Raw genomic sequence first — 25,847 nt, 5'->3', positions numbered from 1 at the left:
CTTCACCAGATATGATTGTTTTTGACCAGCGAGCACTGCTAATTAATTTGTACTAATGTGAACCAATGTGCTTTAACCATAATACTTTACTACTTAAAAATACAATATCGATTGTTAATGTATTAGCTCTTGACTTGTATGATTAAGAATACTTAACACATCTGCTAACGCAAATGTGCAAATAAAACAATCAGTTTAATAAACAAGTTTATTTAATAAATCAATAAAGATGTCAATATCAAATAGAAAGGCACATTTCAAACAAGAAAGTTCATTTTGAATTCTGTCAAACAACCTCCGTGAACAGAACTGAAGCTAGAAAAACCAAAACAGGTTATCCATTCACAAATGTTTCCATCAGCATGAAACACAGTGAGGAAGCAGCATTGAGCCACAGATGTGTGTGTTATAATGAGTGGATGTGCTGGAGGAGTTTATCACAGTTCTCAGAGCTGCGCTGTTTCCCTCTCACCGCCTCTGTTTGCTGCTGTAACAGACCTCCGTCCACTGCACTGGCCACTTTCAGAACCTCTGACACAGAAAGAGAAGACAAGGAGATCTTTAGACTTGGTTATTACATCATACTTTACTCATTTGGCAGAGCAAAAATATAGTGGAGTCATAGTGCAGGGGTTTATGTATTTGGTCCAGAGTCCAGACATACAGCACTGAGCCTTGGTGCTCATACAGGAGATTCAGATTTAACTTCAGCCTACAACAACTCTACTATCTTTTTTCTTTATTTCTTTCTTTATTTCTATATATATATAGAAAGATACATATACATATATATATATATACATATACATAGTAAAGGAACAGTATTGAGTCCATGTTCACACACACCAATGTTTTTGAAAGAAGTCTCTTCTGCTCACCAAGGCTGCATTTATTTGATCAAAAATACAGTAAAAATAGTAGGAATGTGAAATATTATTACAATTTAAAATATAATATTTTCTATTTGAATTTGATCACATATTCCTGCAACGGCAAAGCTTAATTTTCAGCATAATTTCTCCAGTCTTCAGTGTCACATGATCTTTCAAAAATCATTATGATATGATGCTCAAGAAACATTTCTGTTATTATATATATATATATATATATATATATATATATATATATATATATATATATATATATATATATATATATATATATATATATATGTATATATTATTATCAATGTTGATAACAGTTGTGCTGCTTCATAGTTTTGTCGAAACCGTGAAAAATGATTTTCAGGATTATTTGATAAATAGAAAGAGAAAAGAACAGCATTTATTTGAAATATTTTTTGTGTGTGTTTTGAATCAATTAAATTAAACCCATTAAACATCAAATAAATGGATCCTTTTTTTAAAAATTAAATTAATTAAAAATTAATATCTTTAAAAAAATCTTACTGACCCCAAACGTTGTAAGTTTGCTAAGTTATAAATTATATACATACTAGTATATTATAGTATATATTACATTTATTTATTTTTTGAAAAATGTAGTAATTTAATACTTTTTTGTTTTGTTTATCATAATGGTAGGTTCATAATGAAATTGTGACCATAATTAACTGGTCTATTGTTGCACGCATACTCGCATATTCATTTTCATAAATATCATTATTTTTGCAGTGTGATTACGCAAAAGTGTCCATTGTTTTATCTTAAAAAAAAAAAAAGACTTTCAAAGTTTTCAGCTCACCATTTAGGAACAAAGAGAAGCCCATAAAGCTGATTTGTGTTCTTCCAGCAGTCGTGTCTTTGTTGTGGGGATTTGGTTTTATCCTGATTTGTTTGGTCGGGGGGGATTTACCTTTATCCGCCGCTTTATACGTTTGTAAGTGCACCAGAAAACAAAGTTTCCTTTGTGTAAAGAAACGGGTGAATTTCCTCAGTAACTCAAGCACAGTGTGAGAGTGCTGTTATTATAAGCTTAACCATAGGAATGAGGGATTATGAGATATGGTGTTATAATGGACATTAATCACATCTGGGGTGTCTTTGAAATACAAGATGCGTTAAAGAGCATTATCAAAAATAAAGAAAGACAAGAAGAGGAAATCAAGACGGTGTTTTCCCCCACGTCTGTGGCTCTGTATGCATGATGCTAAACGTTATCTCTAAATAAACCCCTTTTGTATAACACAAATGCATATTAGGATCACCCTGTCTGGGCTTATTTAGCGACATCAACTGGATGAACATTATGCCCTACTTACTATATGTACGTTTTCAACATCCTTTGTGGGTTCAAAGCCTAATTAGGGGGTATGAAGAGTTTCTGTACTCCGTGTGCGTGTGCACTTGGACACATTGACATAGGATTATGGGAAGGTGTTGACAGCCCATGACCCGGCTGGAGGCAGGCCAGTAGCAGAGGAGCGTGTGATGGATAGAGTGTAAAAATGCAGGATTAATGAGGCTCTTTGAAGTGAGGAACAGGGAGATCAGTGAAGTGGACCGTAGATGAGCGCAACACAGACCCGAATCACTTCCTTATGCAGCAGGAAGAGATTTATCTTACACCGCAACAGTGTCGACACGAATATAACTGTCATCAGTCACGACTCGCGTCAAAACATCAGATGGTTACAGCAGGAATGAAGAATCGCATGCCGTTTGTGTGCGTGCGCCCTTACCGAGGACTGAATCCTGGACTTTGGTGTCGGGGTCGTCCATGTAGAGCAGCAGCTGCTGGAACAGGAACTCCAGGTGTGGGCGGCACGAGTGTGTGTCGTAGTTTTTCCCCAGAGATGAGAACCATGCGCTCAGAGACTTCAGCGCTTCGAGGCGGACGTCTTCACTGCTGTCATCCACACGCTTCAGCAGCTCTGAAACACAGACAGACACGCTCATGAAAGCACATACTACCTCACAGACACATCTGAAACCATGAACAAGTGTGCAATAACAACAGTTATTATACACACTGATAGGCTTCGTTTGACCAGGATAGTCTTGTGAAATCTGGCATCCACTTTTCAAAACAAAAGTTAAACATTAAATATAATATAAAAAACTGTTGGGGACTGCCCCACTGATGCCGGTTTTTAAGGGTGTTAACCACTTCAGTACTCTGATCAGGGAGTCTGAGTCATCAAATTTCTTTCCACCATTTATTTAGGTACAGGGTTTCACCATACACACTGATGCATTGGAGGTAGTTTCTGCAATAAACAATAAATCAGAAATAAATAACTAAATGTTAAACATATACTGTTACAGTAAACAGCGCACTTTACCACATTAAGCAATATTAACAACTTGTAGTTTGTGGACAAATAATAACTGGAGTAATACAATATAAAGCTGCATATAAATAACTTGGTACATTATACAATGTCCCCATCGCGATATGAAAGCATTACAAGTATAGAATATATCATACGATATCAGCAACATGTGTAAACAAGATACTAACAACATTAGCAAGATAATTAAGCCGCGATGCTAGCGGCATTTTCACGTGCATTTCACATGGTTAACTAATTATCATAAAGATCGCGAAAACCAACAATATCACAGGCTTAACATCGCAAACAGATTCAGCAGTATAAACGTCCAGTATTACACACATAAAGTCATAGAATTAACTTACTTCGTCAATAACTTTTGCCCTGCACTTGACGGTGCTGCACAGGTGGAAAACTGCGTCACATTCTGTTAGCTCTGCATGCGTAACCAATAGCGCAACACTTACGCCGAACACGTATCATAATAAAAGTCACATCTTGCATATTTACATAATACAAGCTCTTACCGAATATAGAGGCATAAGAGACAAATAAAAGTAAAGAATTCACAACAGCCGCCCCCACAGTTGAGCAGCAAATGTGCAAGTTAAGGGAATTCTTTAAGAGTCTTTGTTTTCGTCCTCAAAGGCTGGCAATGGAATGAGGCGAGCTACTGGCCTAGTGTACACCTTACCCTTGACAAGAACATCTGCTGTTCTCACACATCCATCCTTACTGACAACAGTCTTAACCACTTTACCGATAGGCCACTGAGCTCTGGGAAGTTGCGGATCAACTATCAAGACTACTGAGTCTACTGTCAGAGTGTCTGATGGTTTGTGCCATTTCTGGCGTGTCTGGAGTGTAGGCAAGTAGTTCCTTGTAAATTGAGTCCAGAATTGGTCCACAAGATTTTGACAATGGCGCCATCTGCGCCGCCCCATTTCTCCTGAGGCATACGCCACCTGTGGAAGCGATGCATCCCGCCGCCCCATGAGGAGAAGGTTTGGTGTAATGGCGTCGAGGTCTGCAACATCTGCTGAGTTATATCCGAGGGGTTTTGAATTTAAAATGCCCTCTACCTCTACTAAGACTGTAGACAGGACATCTTCTGAGATGGACTGACTTCCAACTGCCACTTGCAGAGCAGCTTTAATAGAGCGGACCTCTCGCTCCCAGACACCACCAAAATGGGGAGCATTAGGCGGATTAAACTTGAAGAGGATCTGGTACTCGGCTAACTGCTCCTTTAATTGGGAGTCCATAGCTGCAAAGGCTTCTCGCAGTTCTCGATCAGCACCACGAAAGTTTGTGCCACAATCTGACCTGATCTCCTTTGGTCTGCCCCGTCTGGCTATGAATCGCCGAAGAGCAAGCAGGAAAGCATCCACATCCATGGAGTTGAGAAGCTCTATGTGTACAGCTCTTGTGGTGAGGCATTTGAAAATGACGCCCCAACGTTTCTCAACCCTCCTGCCCATTTTAACATGATAAGGGCCGAAGCAGTCCACTCCAGTGGAATAAAACGGTGGACAGAGAAGTCTGAGCCTCTCTGGAGGCAGGTCTGCCATCTGTGGTATCTTAGGCTTAGCTCTCCACCGCTGACATGATGAACAGTTAAGCTGATGGTGTTTAACAGCTTGCCGCCCTCTCAAGACCCAGTACTGTCTCCGGAGTTCCGCATACACTCTTTCTGTGCCTGGGTGCAATAAGCGTTGATCAAAGTCTTTAATGAGGAGCTTTGTTGCTGGATGCCGTGAATCTAGCACTATGGGGTGAATCTGTTCAACATTTGGGCTTTCCAGCCTCCGTAATCGTCCTCCAACTCTGATTAAATTAGTTACTGTATCCCACTCTGGAGCAAGACATATTAGTCGACTGTGGTTTGGTATTGGTTTGTGTGTTTTGAGGGCTATGGTCTCCTCAGGGAAGCTCTGAGCCTGACACTTCCTCAGTAGGATCAACTCTGCTTCACGAGGATCAATGGGCTGGATGTTTGCAGAATCATCTGTCAGTTGTTGACATACCTGCCGAGTGGCTTCCACTAACTCTCTCCAGGTGCTGAACTGAGTGGCATCAGGAAGGGTATGATCTGACTCCACAGAGGTTAGGCAGCAGATAGTGACACCTTTCAGTTCAGGTAACTCTTCTGACCTTATCGGTTCAGGTCTCTTTGGCCAGTGCTCAGGACTCAGTTTTAGAAATGACGGTCCCTGACTCCAGCGCCCAGGAACAGTAAAACTTGAGAGTGGTTTTCCTCTAGTGATGTCATCCGCTGGGTTTTGCTGTGTGTCCACATACCGCCAAGCAGTGTGCTCTGTCAACTCCTGGATTTCTGAGACTCGTGTTCCAACAAAGACTTTGAATCTACAAGAGTCGGACTGAAGCCACTCCAACACTGTTGTAGAATCCGTCCACAGAATTGTCTGCTGAATTGTAAGAGTGATCTCATCTTTCAGAAGCTTCGCTAGCTGTGCTCCTGCTAATGCTGCGCAGAGCTCCAAGCGAGGCATGGACTGTTGCCTCCTGGGAGCAACTCGGGATCTGGCCATGACGAAAGTGGTATGAACGGCATCTTCTGTGTACTCTACCAAGTAAGCCACAGCCCCATATGCTCGTTCTGATGCGTCACAAAACACATGGAGGTCATACGCCCGTTGTACATCATTGGGCACTGAAGAGTAACAGCGGGGAATTTTTATGGTGCTGAGATGCTTTAACTCACGTTCCCATGTGTCCCAGGCAGTGTGAAGATCTTGTGGCAGATTCGGGTCATCCCAATCTCTTCTTTTGGACCATAGTTGTTGAATGAGCACTTTTGCTCGCGTGGTGAAAGGCACAATGAACCCCAATGGGTCATACTGCGTTGCTAACACTTGATAAGCTGTTCTCATTGTTAATGCAGCATGTTCAATGGGACGATATTGGTATCCCAGTGTATCAGCAGCACAGTTCCACCTGAGACCCAAAGTTGGTTCCATTGGATCAGTCTTGTTCTGTTCAAGCCATTGTTCTGCAGCTGAAGACCTTGCTTCTGTGGGTAAATGTGAGATCACAGATGGCTGGTTGCTAGCCCATTGTCTGAGGTCAAAACCACCCATTGCAAGTAGACTGCGCAGTTGATCAACTGTAAGCTTGGCCTCAGATGTGGTTGGAAAGCTAGCCAGATAGTTGTCCACATAAAAACTCTGCTGCACTATCTGTAGAGCTCCTGGGTAACTCTCTTGGTTATTGCAGGCATGCTGTTGCACAGCAAAAATGGCACAACATGGGCTGCTGGTTGTACCAAATGGCAAGACTTGCCACTCATAGACGTCTGGACAGTTCTCAGAGTGCAAATCTCGCCAGATGAAGCGGAGAAGCGGTCTGTCCTCAGGCAGCAAGCGGACCTGATGGAACATTCCACGGATATCTGCACTTACAGCCACGTGATGTTGACGGAATCTCAAAAGAACGCCCAACAATGATGGGCCAAGTGCAGGCCCTGGCAGCAACTGATCATTCAGAGATAGGCCTTGATACTTGAATGAACAATTCAAGACCAATCTCGGTTTATCGTTGTGACACACCAGGTGGTGGGGAATATACCAGACCTCCTCTGACTTGGTGACTTCTTCGGGTTGAAGCTTGGTAACATAGCCTGCCTTAACAAGCTTAGTAATCTCACCAGAGTAGACAGCAGCTTTGTCGGGGTCTCTCTGAAGTTTCTTCTCGGTACTCCTCAGACTAGGCATGACAGACTGGATTGTGCTTGTGAGTTTTGTAACACCAGGTTTGCGCAGAAGGGGGGTGGCATAACGCTGAACATTGTCTACCTGAATTCTCTGTGTTCTGCATTCGAGAAGTTTAACTGCTTCTTGATCTTCCCTGGATCGAACCACCAGTTTCTCATTTCGATAAGGCAGGATGTCAAGTTGCCATAACTTCTCAACATTACGGTAGAGCAAGTCATTGGGACAGGTGGTTGTCACGAAAAGACACTGATGCACTGAGCTGTGGCTTGTGGTGCTCTCCTCGGCCCCTTGTAGGGTCCACCCAAGGGCTGTGTGCACTGCAGCTGGACCACCTTTGGTTCCTTGACGGACTGGCTTATCTGCTGTGATAAGATGGACATTGTCTGATCCTATCAGTACCAGTGGACGTACATTTTGGAATGACTGTAAAGGGAGCCCTCTGAGGTGGGCATACCGCCTCTGAAGTCTCTGCACTGGATATGATTGCTCTACTAAGTCCAAACCTGAAGCTGTGAAGGCCCCAAGTATCTGGAAGCGGCTCTTTGGTTCACTTTTCGGAGAGATTTCCAAGTTGATCTTGGACCCAGAAAGGTGAGTGATGTCAGATCGTACTGTGCGTAGAGCCAGAGTTTCAGGTTCACCCTTCAACTGAAGCATTTGTACTGCCATTGGTAAGATCATGGTTCGCTGTGCTCCGTCGTCTAGTACAGCGTAAGTCTCCACTGACTTGGACTTGCTGTGTAGCAATACTGGAACCACTTTGAGAAGCACTCTGCAGGTCGCACTAGCAGGTGTGAGGTAAATCCGACTCTCTGACGTACCTGCTGTGTTTGTTGGATCATCACGTGCTATGTGGTGAAGCACTTGTAGATGGATTCCACCACAGTCACTGCATGGCTTTTTAAGGTTACACATCTCTGGTTCATGTAGTCGTGCACATCGCCAGCATCGCTTTCCATCAGAAATCCACTTTTGTAGGTCTGTGACCGACTGCTCTTTGATGTTGTCACAACGTGTGATGTAGTGCTCTTTACTATTGCAAAAGAGGCAGTGTACCTTGAGTGGTTTCTTTTGTTTGGGCTCTTTGGGACGGGTAGAGGGCGCAGTCTCAGCGGAGGAGGCACCATGATAAAAAACTACACTTGGCCCCTTTGGTTTAGCTGAGGGTTTCTCTTTCCCAACCCCTGGAGATTTCTCATGCTGGTAGCGCTGCACTAATCGAATCGACAGTCTCTCTGCTGAGCTTTAACTTGTAGCCAACCGGCAAAGTCCTGCAGATTGTAGGGGTTAAGACTTATAGAGTTGAGCTTCCCCTGCTGTTGAAGGAACTCAATGAAGCCATCTCGTAGATACTTCGGCAGCTTGCTAAGTAGTCGGTCCACGTGTGAGCAGCAGTTCAGCTCCATCCCTCTGGATCCCTCTAATGACAGCAGCATACTGACCAAAAGATGAACTCTTAAGGCAAAGCTTTGAAAGCTGTGGCTATCATTGGGCTTTACATCTGGTGATGTAAGGATGGCTGCTATCTCACTTTGAGCCAGTTGATGTGGCTGACCGTACTGTAGCTGAAGGGCTTGCATAGCTGCTGAGTATGGATATGGATGATGCCGGCAAGACTGCCCTATCATTTGAGCTTCAGGCAGTTTAAGGTGCTCCAACAGTACATGGTATTTGTACTTCTCAGTTAACTCTGGGTAAGGCTCAAGCAAATTGTCAAGCGCCAGTTTCATATTAGCAAATTCCCTTTCGCTGTCACTCGTGAAGTCAGGAATTTTAGGTTTAGGGAGACTATGCAATGTCCGATGAGGTATACTACCATCTGGTGGAACTGCAGTCTGGGCTGGCATGAGCTGTGGTGCGGCTGCTGCAGTGTGCACTGAAGGGACTAAACCAGAGACCACATTTTGAGAGGGTAGATAGCTGAATAAAGTGGGTGTGTTCACCGGCTGTATCTGTGAATATGGTGTTGCAAGATAGCGGTGAGGTGCCATAGAATGCGAATAGACAGGTGCCGGCGAAATTAGCTGTTGTGTCTCAAGGGGCTGGAATGTTCGTTCAGCTTCGTAAGTTACAGCTCGTTCTTGATTGGGCGGAACTCTGGACGAATGAGAGGGAGCAGGCTCATATAGTTGTGGTAATTGTGAGTGATGCGAAACAGGAGATGCCATGCCAGAGGAGATAGGGGAATACTGTAAACCTGTAGTTTGTGGATGACTTGGTTGAACTGGAGCAAATCCACAGTTGCGGCTTTTCACCTCTGGTTCAGGATCAGTATTTGTTATATGCAACCTTTCCTCTTGTAGCACTGTACCTCGTGAGAGTAAGGGTGGAGGGCTTCCATAGCTAGAAGGTGCAGGTGAAAAGATTGTAGCGATGATGCAACAGCCTGTACCTGTTCATTGTCCTCGTTTTCCTGTTCCTCCCTCAAGAATGATTTAATGTGCTCCATCATCTTGTCTCGGCTATGCTTTCGTTTCTTAAGCCGATCTAATTTCCGGAGAAGATTGTCCATTTCAGCTGTCTCCTCTTTCTCCTTCTCATTCATGGATTCCATTAATTTATTTAACGAGTCCATACTCAATAAGTCTGCTTGACTTGGACTGGGCGTGTCTCGACGACCACCTTGACTGGAGTCTGCATTTGCTTGACTTGTATACACTGCGGCTGCTGCTCCTCTCTGCTCATCTGACTCCCTATGAACAGGAATGGAGGAAAGGGCAGGTCGGTGATGGAAGTCAAGGATGTAATCCTCAAGGTGCCTTGGGGCTTGGCATTGCCGTGATGGTCTAGCTTGAGGAGGAGATGTTGGTTTGCTATCCGATGACATTCTGAAGCAGTTAAGGATCCGGCTCGAAGGACCATTTGTTGGGGACTGCCCCACTGATGCCGGTTTTTAAGGGTGTTAACCACTTCAGTACTCTGATCAGGGAGTCTGAGTCATCAAATTTCTTTCCACCATTTATTTAGGTACAGGGTTTCACCATACACACTGATGCATTGGAGGTAGTTTCTGCAATAAACAATAAATCAGAAATAAATAACTAAATGTTAAACATATACTGTTACAGTAAACAGCGCACTTTACCACATTAAGCAATATTAACAACTTGTAGTTTGTGGACAAATAATAACTGGAGTAATACAATATAAAGCTGCATATAAATAACTTGGTACATTATACAATGTCCCCATCGCGATATGAAAGCATTACAAGTATAGAATATATCATACGATATCAGCAACATGTGTAAACAAGATACTAACAACATTAGCAAGATAATTAAGCCGCGATGCTAGCGGCATTTTCACGTGCATTTCACATGGTTAACTAATTATCATAAAGATCGCGAAAACCAACAATATCACAGGCTTAACATCGCAAACAGATTCAGCAGTATAAACGTCCAGTATTACACACATAAAGTCATAGAATTAACTTACTTCGTCAATAACTTTTGCCCTGCACTTGACGGTGCTGCACAGGTGGAAAACTGCGTCACATTCTGTTAGCTCTGCATGCGTAACCAATAGCGCAACACTTACGCCGAACACGTATCATAATAAAAGTCACATCTTGCATATTTACATAATACAAGCTCTTACCGAATATAGAGGCATAAGAGACAAATAAAAGTAAAGAATTCACAACAAAAACAATTAACTGACTTTTTATGGGCACTGTGTATTATTGTATATTAATAAATGTCTGGAAAATGTATGCAAAACACATAGATATGCTTAATTTAACCAGGATAGTCTTATAACAGAGGAACAGACACAGACTATTTAAAAACATTGAATGAAAAAAATTAATAAAAAGCTTAATTCACTTTTCATTGGCACTGGCTACTATAATTTATTAATAAATGTCTGGAAAACTTGTGCAAGACTCAGATATGCTCAGATAAGACTAAACAAAACAAAATAAAACAAACTAAAATAAAAGTTTAACACTTTTTATGGGCACTGTTTTTTATTAATAATATTAATAAATGTATGGAAAATTTGTGCAAGGCACATAGTCATGGATATGCTTTATTTAACCAGGATAGTCTTGAACAGAAACAGAAATTGACAACTTGAAAATAAAATTAAAAACTATTGTATACAAAATGCCTTGACAATATGTGCAATGAAGTGTAACACATATTCCATTTACAATATTATTGTATTATTGTCCATTATTAACTGGTCCATTATTGTAAATGGAGTTATTTCTCCATTTACACAGTCAAATAAAAATACAGACCTTTAATATGATGCATGAAAATACGTCTGTGAGCTATAGAACCTCAATCCATTCCACATATGTTTGACATCTGATGTACATAACCCATATTGTGGAAAGATGCTGGAAAACTGAACAATCTACACCACAGATATTTAACACAGCACTTCTTGATTTTCATCTGTCACAGTAAACATGCTGCTCTCTTCTCTTTCATTGTTTAACAGTATGTAGGATGAGTTAAGTATACCTGGATAGATCTTGTTGAGCGAGTCAGTGCTGAGCTGTTGTGTTGTGAGTTTCAGCAGGGAGTGAAGAGATCGACAGGCCAGAAGACGAGCCAGTTTAGAGTCTTCCTCCAGCGCAGAGATCAGCTGCGTACTGAGAGTCTCCTCCACCGACACAACCTAAAACACATTTATCACACGTCAACATCACTCACACAAAATCAAACATGTACACTACCCTTCAAATAAACACTGTTCGCTTGAACTTTCTATTCATCAAAGAATGCTGAAGAAAGCGCGTTTCACCAAAAATATGAACTGTTATAATAATAATAATAATAATAATAATAATAATATCAACAATTGGAATATCAACAATTATAATAATCAGAAATGTTTCTCAAATCATCATATCAGAATGATTTCTGAAGGGTCATGTGACACTGAAGACTGGAGTAATGATGCTGAAAATTCAGCTTTGATCACAGGAATAAATTACATTTTAAAATATATTCATATAGAAAACATTCTATTTTAAAATGGAATAATATTTCAAAATGTTAATTATAATAACTAAATTGAGACTTAACTAAGTAAAATAAGTCAAATTAACTAAATAAAGAGACTTATTTCAAAAACACAAAAATAAATCTTGCAAACTTGCAAACAAGTACTTTAACATATATTTCATCGATGCTCAAAAAAGCAGATATTAACCGTAACAGTTACAAAAGTTAGTTACATATATATATTATTCATATTTTGATGCGGTCTTAATGTTTAATGGCTCTGCTGTAGTGATAGAGTTGATGTGTGTGTGTGTTATTACTCGCTCCGCTGGGAAAGCCGCCCCGTGTAGGACAGCTAACAGGCAGCTGAGAGCAGCGGTCCTGACAGCCGCGGCAGATCGACCCGAACGCCACACCAGATTAGGCAACAACAAATCCTGCAGGACCATCTCCATGTATTCACCAAATCCCCTAGGGAGAGAAAACATTATGAAGACAAACTTTATGACAAACATGACAAAGTATATTTGCATTTTACAAACAAAATCACTCTTTAGGTATTTCCAACAATGTCTTCAGTAACTGTTTCATTCTCCTCTTATTTCACTTTTCAAATCAAGCACCCACATGCAACGAAGGAATTTGAGGTGAATGCCACATGAAAAGAGGGGATTTTGCTACATATCTGAAGGGGACTATCCTGATGCGTTACTATATCGGTGTAATTGTGAAGGGTTGTCTTTGAAATGCATAGTATTTAGATCCTTATCAGACATCAGAGAAGATCTCTATTCTTAAAATGCATAAATCATTGTAATGATGCATGTTTAAGCATATATTTAAGCAGTGGTGGGATACTGTAGATATAAAATAACAAGAGCTCAGCTGTGTAGTAGTTCACCATTGCCTATGTTTCAATGCCATCGGGTATGATAGTTTGGATATTTCATCATATTCTCTTATGATGCAAAATACACAATAACTGCCTTAAGAAAGATCTGTGACTGATAAACTGACCCCTGTGAGTCCAGTGTGTTGCTGGCGTCCAGCAGGAGTTTGGACAGCATGGTGAAGATGTGAAGTCTCATCTCAGGGTCTCGACTGGGGTCAACGCAACTCTTCAACAGAGGCAAGAGGGTTGGAAGAAACTCACCCACCACTGGACCTAAAAGATAACATGCAGATGATAAAACCAAAAAAAATAAAGAAAGAAAATATTGGTATTTTATTTATTCATATTTTTTCAATATTATTTTACATTACATTTTGGAGAATATTTACTCCATTTATAGTATGTTTTATTTGATTATTATTTTTATTTTACACTACCATTTCAAAAGGTTTTTGGATCAAGCGCACGTGAGCCGATCATATCATCTCCTTTTTATTACTAGTTACAGCACCAAATAAACATGGCTGAACACCAGAAGGCATTTTGAATGAACCCTGTGTCATGTAATCGCTCAATCAGTGTTTCATCCGGGGAAAGGCGTCAATAAAACGTACATTTAATGTAACATTTTCCTCAAGAAAGCTATTCAATGTCCATAAACCCATTAGTTAGCTAGAAAAAACACTCTAGAGAAGAGCATTTTGCTGAATATATGCAGAGCATTACATATTCATTATATTATTGCATAACCCGTTTGAGATGTCTTCATTATTTAATGTATTCTTGAATAAATCTGTCATGATTACAGAGTTTATTGTTGTTTAAATGTTTATATTTCTAAGAATTTTTTTATAAGTTGATATAAAACTGTCTTATGTGCAATTTAAATGGTACAACTAAGTTTTGGATATTTTAGTGCCGTTTATTAAAGTTTGATTATAACTGAGTATTCATTTCTGTTTTTATTTTAGATTTTTGGCCAAATCCTGAATTTTCAGTTTCGGCCCAGAAATTTCGTTTGGGTGCATCCCTGCAAATAAAGCAAAATTAGTGAATAATTAAGCGAAGAATTTGACTGCTCACTCTGAGGGAAGTTTGAAGAAGTGAACTTTAATGAGTTCAGCTCTTAAGGTGAAGATACACAGGGCAACTTTTTGAGCAATCTTGCTGAGTGATTGTTGCTTGGGCACTTTCCCATTGAAAATGGGAAATATATTTATATCTGGATAATATATATCGGTCGTGGGCCCTGTGTCTCATCTGGTTGCCCGATGACGGCAACATTGCCCAGCAACATTGCCCAAAAAGTTGCCCTGTGTATCATCACCTTTAGATTGTGTGCGTCTAAACAGAATGTTGCCCAGCTGCAAATGAAACGCACACTCACCGGACTGCATGGCGATGATCTCCAGCTGTGTCTTCTGAATGGAGTAACTGGTCCAGGTGTGATGCGAGTCAGAGAGCCACTGCAGCAGATCAGCCATGTGCTGTCGGTACAACTCACACGCTCCACTGAGACCCTGCGCCTCACACAAACTCCTCACGGATTCTTCTGCCTGAGAAAGACCCAGGATAATGTTCAATTATTTGATCTAGTGTCCATCCATCTACTACTGTGAGCTAAAATGTCACTCATATCAAGTGAACAATGAATGACAGTTCATGTTTTTAATGCAATCTTTCATTAAAATAACTTCCTCTTGTAGCTCATCTCTTCTCTGATGATGCGTTTACTGACATGAGGGCGGAGCAACCTGTCACTCACATGAGATCCACCAATAGCAAACCACAACCATCCAACCAATTCCACATGGACAAAATTGAGTCCCGCCCTACATTTTTTTCTCGTTCGAGAAGCTGTTTCACTATGTCGCAATATATGTCAAAAGGGATATATGTCGCAATATGTATATAATATGGATATATGTCGCAATAGCGAACAAAAGACTATTGCAACTTCTGTTTCATGCTGACTTTAACATCAACTTTGGACATCAGTAGGCAACTTTCTTGAGACCTTGCAGTATGTTCAATATAAAGAGCTTAGATCAGTCATATATAATGTTTAAGTGTGTATGGGAAATGCCGAACGTGTGTGTTTTACCTTGTTGTGCTGTTGCTGGTGTGACGCGAGACTCTGAACCGACACCAGGACCTTCAGCAGCTGCAGACTGATGACATCACAGTCCACCTGACACACACACAGCACAGCATCCACACACACCAACAACTGATCCAGATACAGCGCCTGAGAGACAAAAAAACAGAAACGTGCAAAACATTTACACTTTTCATTACTTTTGTTTAATGTTAATTACGTCATTTATTCCTTTTTGTTTGATTTACGGTTTAATTTCTAATTATAGTCTGGACAATTTAATTTAATATAATTTCATTAAATTTAATTTAGTTTAATTTAATGACATTTAATTTAATTACAGTTGCTATATTTGTTGTTTATTTGACCTATTTCGTAGTACTTTGACAAATGAACAGTTTTTCTCATGCCAATAAAGGACACACACACATAGAGACTAAACTCTCTGACCTCGTAAAGCAGCCCAAAACACACGATGAGCTTTTCTTTCCATCAGTCTCTGTTATTTCCTACCCCACTACATTTTTACCCACCCTCACAACCTTGTTGTCTCTCTTTCCATGCAGTGATCACATGTCTAGACAAAGTGTCACATTCACAGAAACAAGAGGATCATGACACCGTTTCCTCCAATCAGCAGTTCTGTCATTAACAGGGACAGGATGATTAAGATGCAGGAGTTGTCACTGGCCACTGGAAGTGGGAGGACACTTTTACTACTATTTTTAGAAGGCAAAACTGAAGAACTACAAAGAATTAAGACTTTCTCTTTTTATTTATGTTCAGGACAAGAATATGACAAAAGTAAATTAAATAATGAGGTACACAAGGTTATGAGCATGCAAATAAAAAAATATATATATATGATAAAATACAATAAAATGAAGTAGACAGATTTAATTATTATTTTTTAAATATGAGGTAGACAGGGTAAAATAAAATGGCAGACAGCATTCAGGGTTATGCATAAGTAAAGTAAAATAAAATAAATAATGAAATATTATTAAACAGACAGGGTTATGCACAGGTAAAAAATAAATAAAATAATACAATAAAATAAAATGGCATGCAGGGATATATGTATGGAAGCTTGTTTCCGCCACAGAATAAAAAATAAAAAAGGTAACGACTTTTTATCTCACAATTCTGAGTTGTTTCTCACAATTGCGAGTTTACATCAACATTTATCTCAGAATTGAGTGATGTAAACTCGCAATTGTGAGATAAAAAGTCGCAAAATATCTTTTACATTTATTTTTTCTGTGGCGGAAACAAGCTTCCATATGCACAGGTAAAATAAATAAATAAATAAATAAATGAAATGATTAAGTAGACAGGGTTATGGGTTAGGGATAGGGTTATCATTTTTATGTATTGTTAGTTGATGGTGTGGAGTTTTGAAATGTATAAAACTCATGATCTTTAGAATTGTAAACCTCTTATAGATCAAGATTATCTAATTTTCCCCCCATTATGTAATGTAATAAAAGACTTGCTTTAAAGATGTCACTTTATGGGCAGGTTTCCAGATCAAACTAACACTCGTAAAACAGAAGCATGTTCTCTAGTTCACGCCTAGGGCTGTCAGAGGAATGATCGACAGGTCTGACAACTGTTTTAAACCGATCGTCCTAACCAGCACTCTCTGCAATTCATGTCCGTCTGGCTCTTCTTGTCCATAAATATAGTCCTGTCTCCACAACGGCCCCTCAGCAGAAACATGTCTCGTCCCACCCCGTCTCCAGCTCGTCTTTTTTCAGGACAGAGGTGAGCGGGCCACAGCTGTCGGCAATGACGTGAGCAGGCAGGTATGCACTTATGTATATTCTCTAATATAGATCTGAAATTTTATGTCGACCTTCCTTTAGACATCTGAGATTTACATTCCCGCTTATAGTCCCATAGCAACACCGAAAACAAAACACGGAGATCTGGTGCTTCTGTTTTCCATGTCCTACAGGCATCGCAAATCCAATTCATAACACATTACAAAAGTGCACGTCTTCAGACCCACAACATCTGACATATGCTCAAAAGAGGTCTGCAGGCGTGTTATTTCCTTGCCTTCTTCCTACACTGTACTTTCTTTCCGATGATTTTGGAAAACAGACAGCCGAAAGTGTTCTGACAACAGCAACATCAAAGAGCAGGCTGACTTCAAAGCTGCAGCGTACAGGAAAGATCAGAGCATCTGCCTCTGTTCACTCAACAGTGGCTTCTTCTTGCTCTTTCAAAATAAAGTTTGATGCAGACATAGGCCCTACTCTAAAATTCACTCAACATAAAACTCCCCTGTTCACACAGACACGTTTACTGAAAATAAGCAGTGTAATTTTAGTATTTAAGGAGACTTAAAGGCAGGGTAGGCAATTTGTTCCGAAAACATTTTTTGTTATGCTGGCTGAAAGTCTCTTCACATCCTGATAGCAATCACTAAGTCAAGTGGTCTAAATGTATTTATATGTATATATCTTGTCTGAGGAAGGCATATGACCATAATATTTTCGTCCAATCATTGCATTCGGTCCGAATGATACAATGTCCTACCTGCATATCAACGTATCTCTGCAAAACTGCTCGCGCAGACATCACTCGTCATCTGCGCGTTTCATGCTATGAGTTAGACAGACGTCAGTCACGAGCACCGCGACCGAAACAGACGCGACAAAACAACCAGCTTATGCTGTGTTCACGCCATAACTACTGTAATTTGGAAACCCGTGATGTGACGTGATGTTATACTGGGAGCGGTTCGTGACTCGAATTTCATTTCATTTCATTGGCTACACTATCAACGGCGAAATGAATCTGCAGCAGTCAGGTGGTACAGGTCAGAGCTCTTTAAGTTGTTCATGTTCATTATTATTGTAATATATGCTTTGAGACATGAGGTAGTTTAACGCCGTCTCTCGTGACGCTTTTGTTTTGCTCCCTGCTGTGTGTGTTCATGTGTTTTGAAGGAGGCGTGGCTTTGGAGGCACTCTTAAGGGAGAGTGGGATCTTATGCTTTCAAAGCTAGCTCGCTATTGCTAGCCACTCCGAAAATTGCTTACCCTACCTTTAATATTTAGTAATATTATTGATTTAAAGGCACTGACTCTATGATGAGAACAAAACTTGAAAACTGAAATTGACCTGGATGATGACATCGCTGGTCTCCGCAGAGCTGCTTTAGCTGAATTGACTTTGTTTCATAATTGACAAATTTGCAACATCAACACACGGTTACTGAACTGAATCAATATGGAACTGATTCGAGCTGTTTATAAATGAACTGAACTCATTTAAAAATGGTAGAACTTTACTCAGTTATTGAACTGAACTGAATCAACACTGAACTGACTCGAGCCCTCATGACATCCTCACAATTGGTTTCTGACTTTAGCCGGTTGACAAGCTAAGAAAGTGATACTGTAATAAGCTAAAATTGTCAAAGATTGGAAAAAGATAAAAAATGTGTAAAATAGTACATTTTTTTTAATCAACACTTTTCAGCATTGAATGAAATATAATTTTACACAGTTTGGGGTCGGTAAGATTTTTGTTTTTGTTTTTGAAAGAGGTCTCTTATGATCACCAAAACTATATTTATTCAATCAAAAATACAGTAAAAACAGTATTATTGTGAACTTTTTTTTACATCTTAAAATACCTGTTTTCTATTTGAATATTTTATCAAATGTAATTAACAAAATGAACTTTCAGCATCATTCCTCCAGTCTTCAGTGTCACACGATCCTTCAGAAATCATTCTAATATGATGATTTGATGCTCAAGAAACATGTTCTGATTATTATTATCAATGTTGAAAACAGTTGTGCTGCTTCATATTTTTATGGAAACCGTGGATTCTTTGATGAAAAAAAAGTTCAAAAGAACAGCATTTATTTGAAACAGAAATATTTTGTAACATTATAAATGTCTGTACTGTCCCTGTTAATAAATTGCATGTATCCTTGCTGAATAAAGGTAGCCTATTCGTTTCCTTTTTGAAAAAAAGAATAAAATAAAATATTCGTCTTTCCAGTCGACATTTTTCTTACCTGTCATCTTAAATTAATCAGAGTTCATTACAATACTTTCTGTGATTGCATTCACCATTAGATTAATTGATGCTTCTTAAACGGCAACATAATTATGCTATGATGCCTTAAAATGCCGTCTAGATAGGCATCTCACTAGATTTAGAAACAGAGCTAATGCATTTTTACAGTCAGTCTAATATTAATTCTCTCTTTCCCTCTAGATTTCCAGGCAGGCATTGCATTAGCTACTGTGGAATTAAAAACAGGATAATTTGCCATTTCCTTCCCTTAAACTGACAAAAAACACTGTCTCGCCAGCCTTTTTTTTGTCTCAATCATCTCTACGGGACAGTCAAAGGTCCTGCAACATCTGTGATGAACCATGTCTTTATTGTGTGTCACCATCTCCCAGCCAATGCTTTTAAGGCCACATTATCACACGGAAGGAAAACTTTGTTAGATTCTGGCATGAATTCCGAGATGAAACATTGACAGCTGGACCAAAGTATGCAGGATTGTGGTGGACACAGGGGGGATCAGGGGCAAAATTAGTCATTTTTCTTTTAGTGCTTTTAATTACATTATAGAGGGAATTTCTGCAAAGCTCTCTCAGGGGTGGTGACTTGGCACTGAAGGGATGGTAAACTCAAAAAATAGAGCGTTATTTTAGATATCAAAGCGAGCCGAATGTGGGTTGAGAGGAAACCAGGGCCAGACTCTTGGGTCTGGGTGGGATTTTTCCACTCGGTCTGACAGAGATATGTTCTAACACATCTGCAACATGAATAAGTGTGTGAGTGTGTGTGTTTAAGGGGGCTGGAAATATGCAATAAAAGACATTCTTTAGGAAAACTACATTTGAAAGGCTTAAGTCTAAAATTAAACTAGCTATTAAGAGTTAAAAACAGTTGTTTTAATACAAAAAAGTAAGAATAATTGTGTGACATGATTTTGTAAATGCGGCCACGACAAGTTTTGCACAAACACAGATTTTATCACTGGACGTCACCAAGTGGCTTTACTGTTAGTAGTGGTAATTTCTACTGTTTAATGCCCTAATGTTATTGGTTGGCTGCAGAACTGCACAACAAATGTGATGAATTCTCTGTAAAACTCCTAAAATTCTCAACTTTGATTGACAATAAATGAATTCCGGTTGCTTTGGCATGGCAAGTCAATGTGTGAACACAGCTTTGCAATGGAAGCTAAGCACTCAGGAGCTGGTAGAAGGCAGAAATGTCATTGACTCTCACCTGTTGGGACCCCTGACAGACATCAGGGTGTGCGAGCATGTTTCCGATTTTTAACAGGTGGGGTCGTAACACCTCCCTTGAACTCCCACTTAATACGGCCCCCAGGACCATGAGAGGAGCCCAGGGAGCACCAGACGAGCAGGAATTGGAGTCTTCAACGTGAGGTAACAGAAACTTGAGGAAGACCTCTGGACTGACAAATGCTCCCAAGAGCTTCGCTGACTGCAAACACTGTCAAAGAGAGAGACAGGAGACCACTGAAATAAAAAAAGATTCATGATTCAAACATATCTCATAACAGACAGACAGACAGACAGACAGACAGACAGACAGATAGATAGATAGATAGATGACAGACAGACAGACAGACAGACAGAACAGACAGACAGACAATAGATGACAGAGAGATAGATAGACAGACAGACAGACAGACAGACAGACAGATGACAGATAGATAGACAGATAGATTGATAGACAGACAGACAGACAGACAGACAGACAGAATAGATAGACATACAATAGATGACAGAGATAGATAGATTGATAGATGACAGACAGAAAGACAGATAACAGACAGACAGAATAGATAGACAGATGACAGAGAGATAGATAGATAGATAGACAGACAGACAGACAGACAGACAGACAGACAGAATAGATAGACAGACAATAGATGACAGACAGATAGATAGATAGATAGACAGACAGACAGACAGACAGACAGACAGACAGACAGACAGATAGATGACAGACAGACAGAATAGATAGACATACAATAGATGACAGACAGATATAGATAGATAGATAGATAGATAGATAGATAGATAGATAGATAGATAGATAGATAGATAGATAGATAGATAGATAGATAGATAGACAGACAGAATAGATAGACAGACAATAGATGACAGACAGATAGATAGATAGAAAGATAGATAGATAGACAGATGAGAGACAGACAGACAGATAGACAGACAGATAGATAGATAGATAGATAGATAGATAGATAGATAGATAGATAGATAGATAGATGACAGATAGATAGATAGATAGATAGATAGATAGATAGATGACAGACAGACAGACAGACAGACAGAACAGACAGACAGACAATAGATGACAGAGAGATAGATAGACAGACAGACAGACAGACAGATGACAGATAGATAGACAGATAGATTGATAGACAGACAGACAGACAGACAGACAGACAGACAGACAGACAGACAGAATAGATAGACATACAATAGATGACAGAGATAGATAGATTGATAGATGACAGACAGAAAGACAGATAACAGACAGACAGAATAGATAGACAGATGACAGAGAGATAGATAGATAGACAGACAGACAGACAGATAGATAGATAGACAGACAGACAGACAGACAGACAGACAGACAGACAGACAGACAGACAGACAGATAGATAGATAGATGACAGACAGACAGACAGAATAGATAGACATACAATAGATGACAGACAGATATAGATAGATAGATAGATAGATAGATAGATAGATAGATAGACAGACAGACAGACAGACAGACAGACAGACAGACAGACAGATAGATAGATGACAGATAGACAGACAGAATAGATAGACAGACAATAGATGACAGACAGATAGATAGATAGATAGATAGATAGATAGATAGATAGATAGATAGATAGATGACAGATAGATAGATAGATAGATAGATAGATGCTCCTGATTGGTTGTCCTGTCACCTGTGTTCTGACGTCAGGCTCAGGGTCCACACAGGTGTGGTACAGCACAGTGAGCAGAGACTGCAGGTGTTGTGTACAGTGATCTTCAGCATGCAGCAGCAGAACCCGCAGCAGCTGAGCCGTCTTCACTCGTGTCTGCACTAACCAGTCACCAATGTCCCGGCCCACCGCAGGAAGCAGCTTAGACAGATTCCTCACCACCAGCTCCCTGCAGCCCAGCCCGGGACGCTCTCCTGCCCAAGAAAACAGGGAAAACATTACTTTTCTATTCCAATGTTCCCCAATCACAGCTGGTAACATTGATTTGTTTTTTGTTTTGTTTTTGAAAGAAGTCTCATGCTGCTCATCAGTGTATTTATTTAATCAAAAATACAGTAAGGGCTGGTTCACACAGAACATTTTTGCTGATAAAAACATAGGACAATAGAAGAAGAAGAAAAAAAAATGCAATGTCTAGAGACACTTCTTTCAACAAGCACAGCGATTTAAGAAGGCTGTGTCACGTGGAGAGACACAAGGCGTGAGCGCAACAGTTAAAGGCGTCCGTCTAGTGTGTGTTTTTACATTGAAAAACAATGGAATAGTTGCGCAGTGGAATGAACAAACGCGTTCTGTGTGCACGGAAGTTTAAACTAAAAACAGCTGTGCTGCTTAATAGTTTTATGGAAACTGTGATGCACGTTTTTCAGGATTCTTTGATAAATACAAAGTTGAAATCTTGTGAAAACTTTTGTGACAATGTAAAAGTCTCTGTCACTTTTGATCAATTTAATGTGTTCTTGCAAAATTAATGTTTCATTTCTTTCTTTTTTTTAACTGAGCATCAAAGTCTGTCAGATGTTATTTGAGGGATTAATCTGGAGTTTTCATATCTAATGTACAGTATATATACACTGCCCTGCAAAAAAAGTTGCTGTTTGGATTTAAATAGGCAAATGCTTAAGAGTCAATGACTGAATCAGTATTGCAGTGATTATTATGTTTCTAACATGTTATATGTTTGGCATCAGTTCTACTAACCCTAATTGATGGAGTGTGTAGCTTTTCATTTCTCAAACAACCATGTAGGAAGACACATCATGGCCATATTCCAGGATGACAATGATTCATCTGGCTCAAATTGTGAAAGAATGGTTGGGAGGGAGCATAAAGAATCATTTTCACACATGAATTGGAACCTCTGAATCCAGATCTTAAATTCACTGAAAGTCTTTGGGATGTTCTGGAGGAGACTTTACAGAGTGCTGGACTCTTGCATTGACAATACAAGATCTTGACCAAAAGTTGATGCACCTCTTGATGGAAATAAATAGTTTAATGTTATTATTTTCATCAAGAGGTCCATCAGTTTTGTGTCAAGATCTTGGCCGGGCAGTTTAAAGAAGGTCATGCTGTTATTAGTCAGTCTCACCTCCAGAAGTGTAAAGGGCAGGTGCAGGCAGCAGAAAGTCCATCTTATCCTTCAGATCATCCTCATTTTCCTTTTCCCATTGAGATCCTATTTGTTTCCATAAATCCTCAGCAAGAGACCTAAAAAAATTCATTTAAAAATCACTAAATCATAATTTTTTAAAGGAAAGGACTTAAAGATATAGACAAGAAGACAAATAAATAAAATAATCAAGACGACAAATGCAATCAAAAGTTTGGGCTTATTAAGATTAAAATTACAACTGAAAACATATTCAAATAAGAAGCAATTATTTTAAACTGTAATATTTCACAATACTACTGTTTTCGGACATTTTCATCAAATAAATGCAGCCTTACCAGCCCCAAACTTGTACATAACTAGCTTTGTTTCAATTCACCTATTTTTATGAGCATTTTGGGATATCGCTAAAAAAAAAAAAAACACTGGAAGGAAACACACACAATTTAATGTGGATAAATTCTAAAAATGATAAGATAAGAAGACGTGCATTTTCATGACATTTAGAGGCCTGGAAAACACTGTTATTATGACTGTGCATTTGTTCTCACCTGATTTCAGGGATCTCATCACTGAGACTGCTCAGAAGCAGCGGGATGAGCTTGTGGAAGTAGGAATATCTGTCCGGCAAGTGGAGGAGCCAATCACCCACGACTACGGTCACGGCCTTCCTCACCTGAGCAGATTAGAGCAGAACAATAAATCATTCCCTTGTGGAATACATAACCTTGTAAAATAGGATTTAGCTATATATAGGAATAGGAATAGCTTATATTTAGAAATATAAGAACTTCTTGGAAAGATATCAAAGACAAGCCATTTATTAAATAACGCATCAATCAACAAGCCTAAGTGCTGCCAGCTTACCCGTGGCGAGTCGTCAAACAATCTCTGAGCCAAGTGGGACAAGACGTCATCTACATTTTTGCCTGCACTGTACCGAATGACCGCGCCGGTGGCCTGTGTGGCACAAACTCTCACTTGGGAATGCTGGTGAGAAATAGTCTGCAACAGAGGCTTCAGAAGACTCTCAGCCTGCAGGTGAAAATGATCTGGGCAAAGATAGATGGACAGAAACTTGCACATTACTATCTCCACTGACTGTGTATCTATGATTGTCTGATTGATATATGAAGATCTTAATGAGCTGGTTCATTTGTGCTTGATGAGGTTTGGAGCTGAACTTTGCAGGAAGGTAGATCTTCAGGACTGGCCACCCCTGATATAGACAATTGAGATACAGTGATATGGATCTGCATCTACAGTGATTAAGATATGTTTTGAAGTCCATAAAAGTGCATCTATCCATCATAAAAGTACTCCACACGGCTCAACTTTAGCTGGACAATAACTTTATTCTAGAGCCGCTGTAAAGCCAAAACAATCTCTGTTACTTTAATTTCCTATTATCACTGTAAAGCTGCTTTGAAACAATCTATATTGTTAAAAGCGCTATATAAATGAAGGTGACTTGACTTGACTAGATTCATTATACAGGAGTTAAGTGGCAAACTGGCCTTACATGTGTTAGGTATACAAAGCATCAGTCTGGCCATTTCACTATGACAACCAACAACACACATGTAAGGCCAGTTTACTCTATAATGAATCCAAACAAACACACTGCTATACAAATGACCCATGAAAGTGAATGTATGGATAATATACTGTATCTCAACTGTATTTTAAAGCACAACAACAGCTTGAAGGCCCCACTTACCAGGAACACACTGTGCAAAACTGATGGTGCATTTACAGCTCTCTTTCTTGACTTCAGGGAAGGGATCCGTGATGGTTCTCTGCAGGATCTTCATCATGTCATCCAGGTAGGGGGCAAGTTGTCTGCCGCACACCTCCACCACCAGAGACAGCATCTCCACCAGAGCCAGTCTGAGCTCCTCCGCCGGCTCCAGGATCTCCTTCCCCCCGAGCCTCTGCGCCAGGGCGGGCATGAGATAGGGCAGAGAGTCTTCTGGTTTGGGGACGGATCTTATAAACCCTGTGATGATCTGAATAGTAGAGTCCCTGCATGTCTCCGCAGGATCTGACAGACATTTCAGCAGCGTCTTCAGCAAACCGGCGAAAAGCTCCTGTAGCGCACCGCTGGACAAGCGCTGCTCGATTGTGTCTCTCTTCACCGCTTCTAAAGCTCGTTTTCTGGCGCTTTTGTTATCTTCGTTTAAACAGTTTAAGTGGCGAGCCAGAGATTTTAAAACATCCGGTGCAGCTCGATCATCACTGGCGGTCGCCATTGCTCCTTCACGTGTGTTATGTTGTTGCTGGTTGTCATGGCGGTTGTTGCCACTACGATTGCGACAGCTCAGATGGCTTTACGGTAGATGCACATTCAAAACAGATCAACTTTATTTTATTTATTTTACTATGTTCAGAACAATATGTTTCAGAAATAATAGACAGATAATGACAAATAGACAGAATGATTTGTAATGAGATGGCGTACATAGACTTTCTTATTTTTCAT

At 39.9% G+C, this 25,847-nt stretch overlaps 2 protein-coding genes across 3 annotated transcripts in view; one reads left to right on the top strand and one right to left on the bottom strand.

The window, feature by feature from the left end:
• Positions 1-190: 190 nt before the first annotated feature.
• dnaaf5 (dynein axonemal assembly factor 5) lies at positions 191-25,694 on the bottom strand. The gene is made up of 13 exons (XM_084118412.1): positions 25,086-25,694; positions 24,233-24,417; positions 23,917-24,041; positions 23,345-23,463; positions 21,934-22,166; positions 20,202-20,432; positions 14,930-15,073; positions 14,213-14,381; positions 12,951-13,098; positions 12,254-12,404; positions 11,448-11,604; positions 2,642-2,833; positions 191-531 (listed from the first exon to the last, which is right to left on the bottom strand). The coding sequence occupies exons 1-13, from the start codon at positions 25,615-25,617 to the stop codon at positions 407-409; spliced, it is 2,511 nt and encodes an 836-aa protein (XP_083974538.1). The 5' UTR covers positions 25,618-25,694; the 3' UTR covers positions 191-406.
• The window catches only part of prkar1b (protein kinase, cAMP-dependent, regulatory, type I, beta), a 54,970-nt gene continuing 54,761 nt past the window's right edge, over positions 25,639-25,847 (top strand). For both annotated transcript variants that reach the window (XM_084119154.1, XM_084119153.1), the window contains exon 1: positions 25,639-25,700. In XM_084119154.1, coding sequence (XP_083975280.1) covers positions 25,654-25,700 — 47 coding nt within the window. In that variant the 5' untranslated portion in view covers positions 25,639-25,653. The remainder of the gene's footprint in view (positions 25,701-25,847) is intronic.

Source organism: Abramis brama, assembly GCF_963993115.1.
Source record: "Abramis brama genome assembly, chromosome: 1".
In the NCBI taxonomy this organism is placed as follows: domain Eukaryota; kingdom Metazoa; phylum Chordata; class Actinopteri; order Cypriniformes; family Leuciscidae; genus Abramis; species Abramis brama.
This window is presented reverse-complemented; position numbering and strand designations above follow the sequence as displayed.

What these genes read in the sequence shown, in the direction of transcription:
- dnaaf5 (XM_084118412.1), bottom strand. Translation starts at nt 25,617, where the DNA reads ATGGCGACCGCCAGTGATGATCGAGCTGCACCGGATGTTTTAAAATCT. An exon ending in TTTTGCACAGTGTGTTCCTG is followed by an intron (nt 24,418 to 25,085) that starts GTAAGTGGGGCC and finishes ATCTTTGCCCAG; the next exon opens with ATCATTTTCACCTGCAGGCT. An exon ending in GCTCAACAAGATCTATCCAG is followed by an intron (nt 2,834 to 11,447) that starts GTATACTTAACT and finishes TCTGTGTTTCAG; the next exon opens with AGCTGCTGAAGCGTGTGGAT.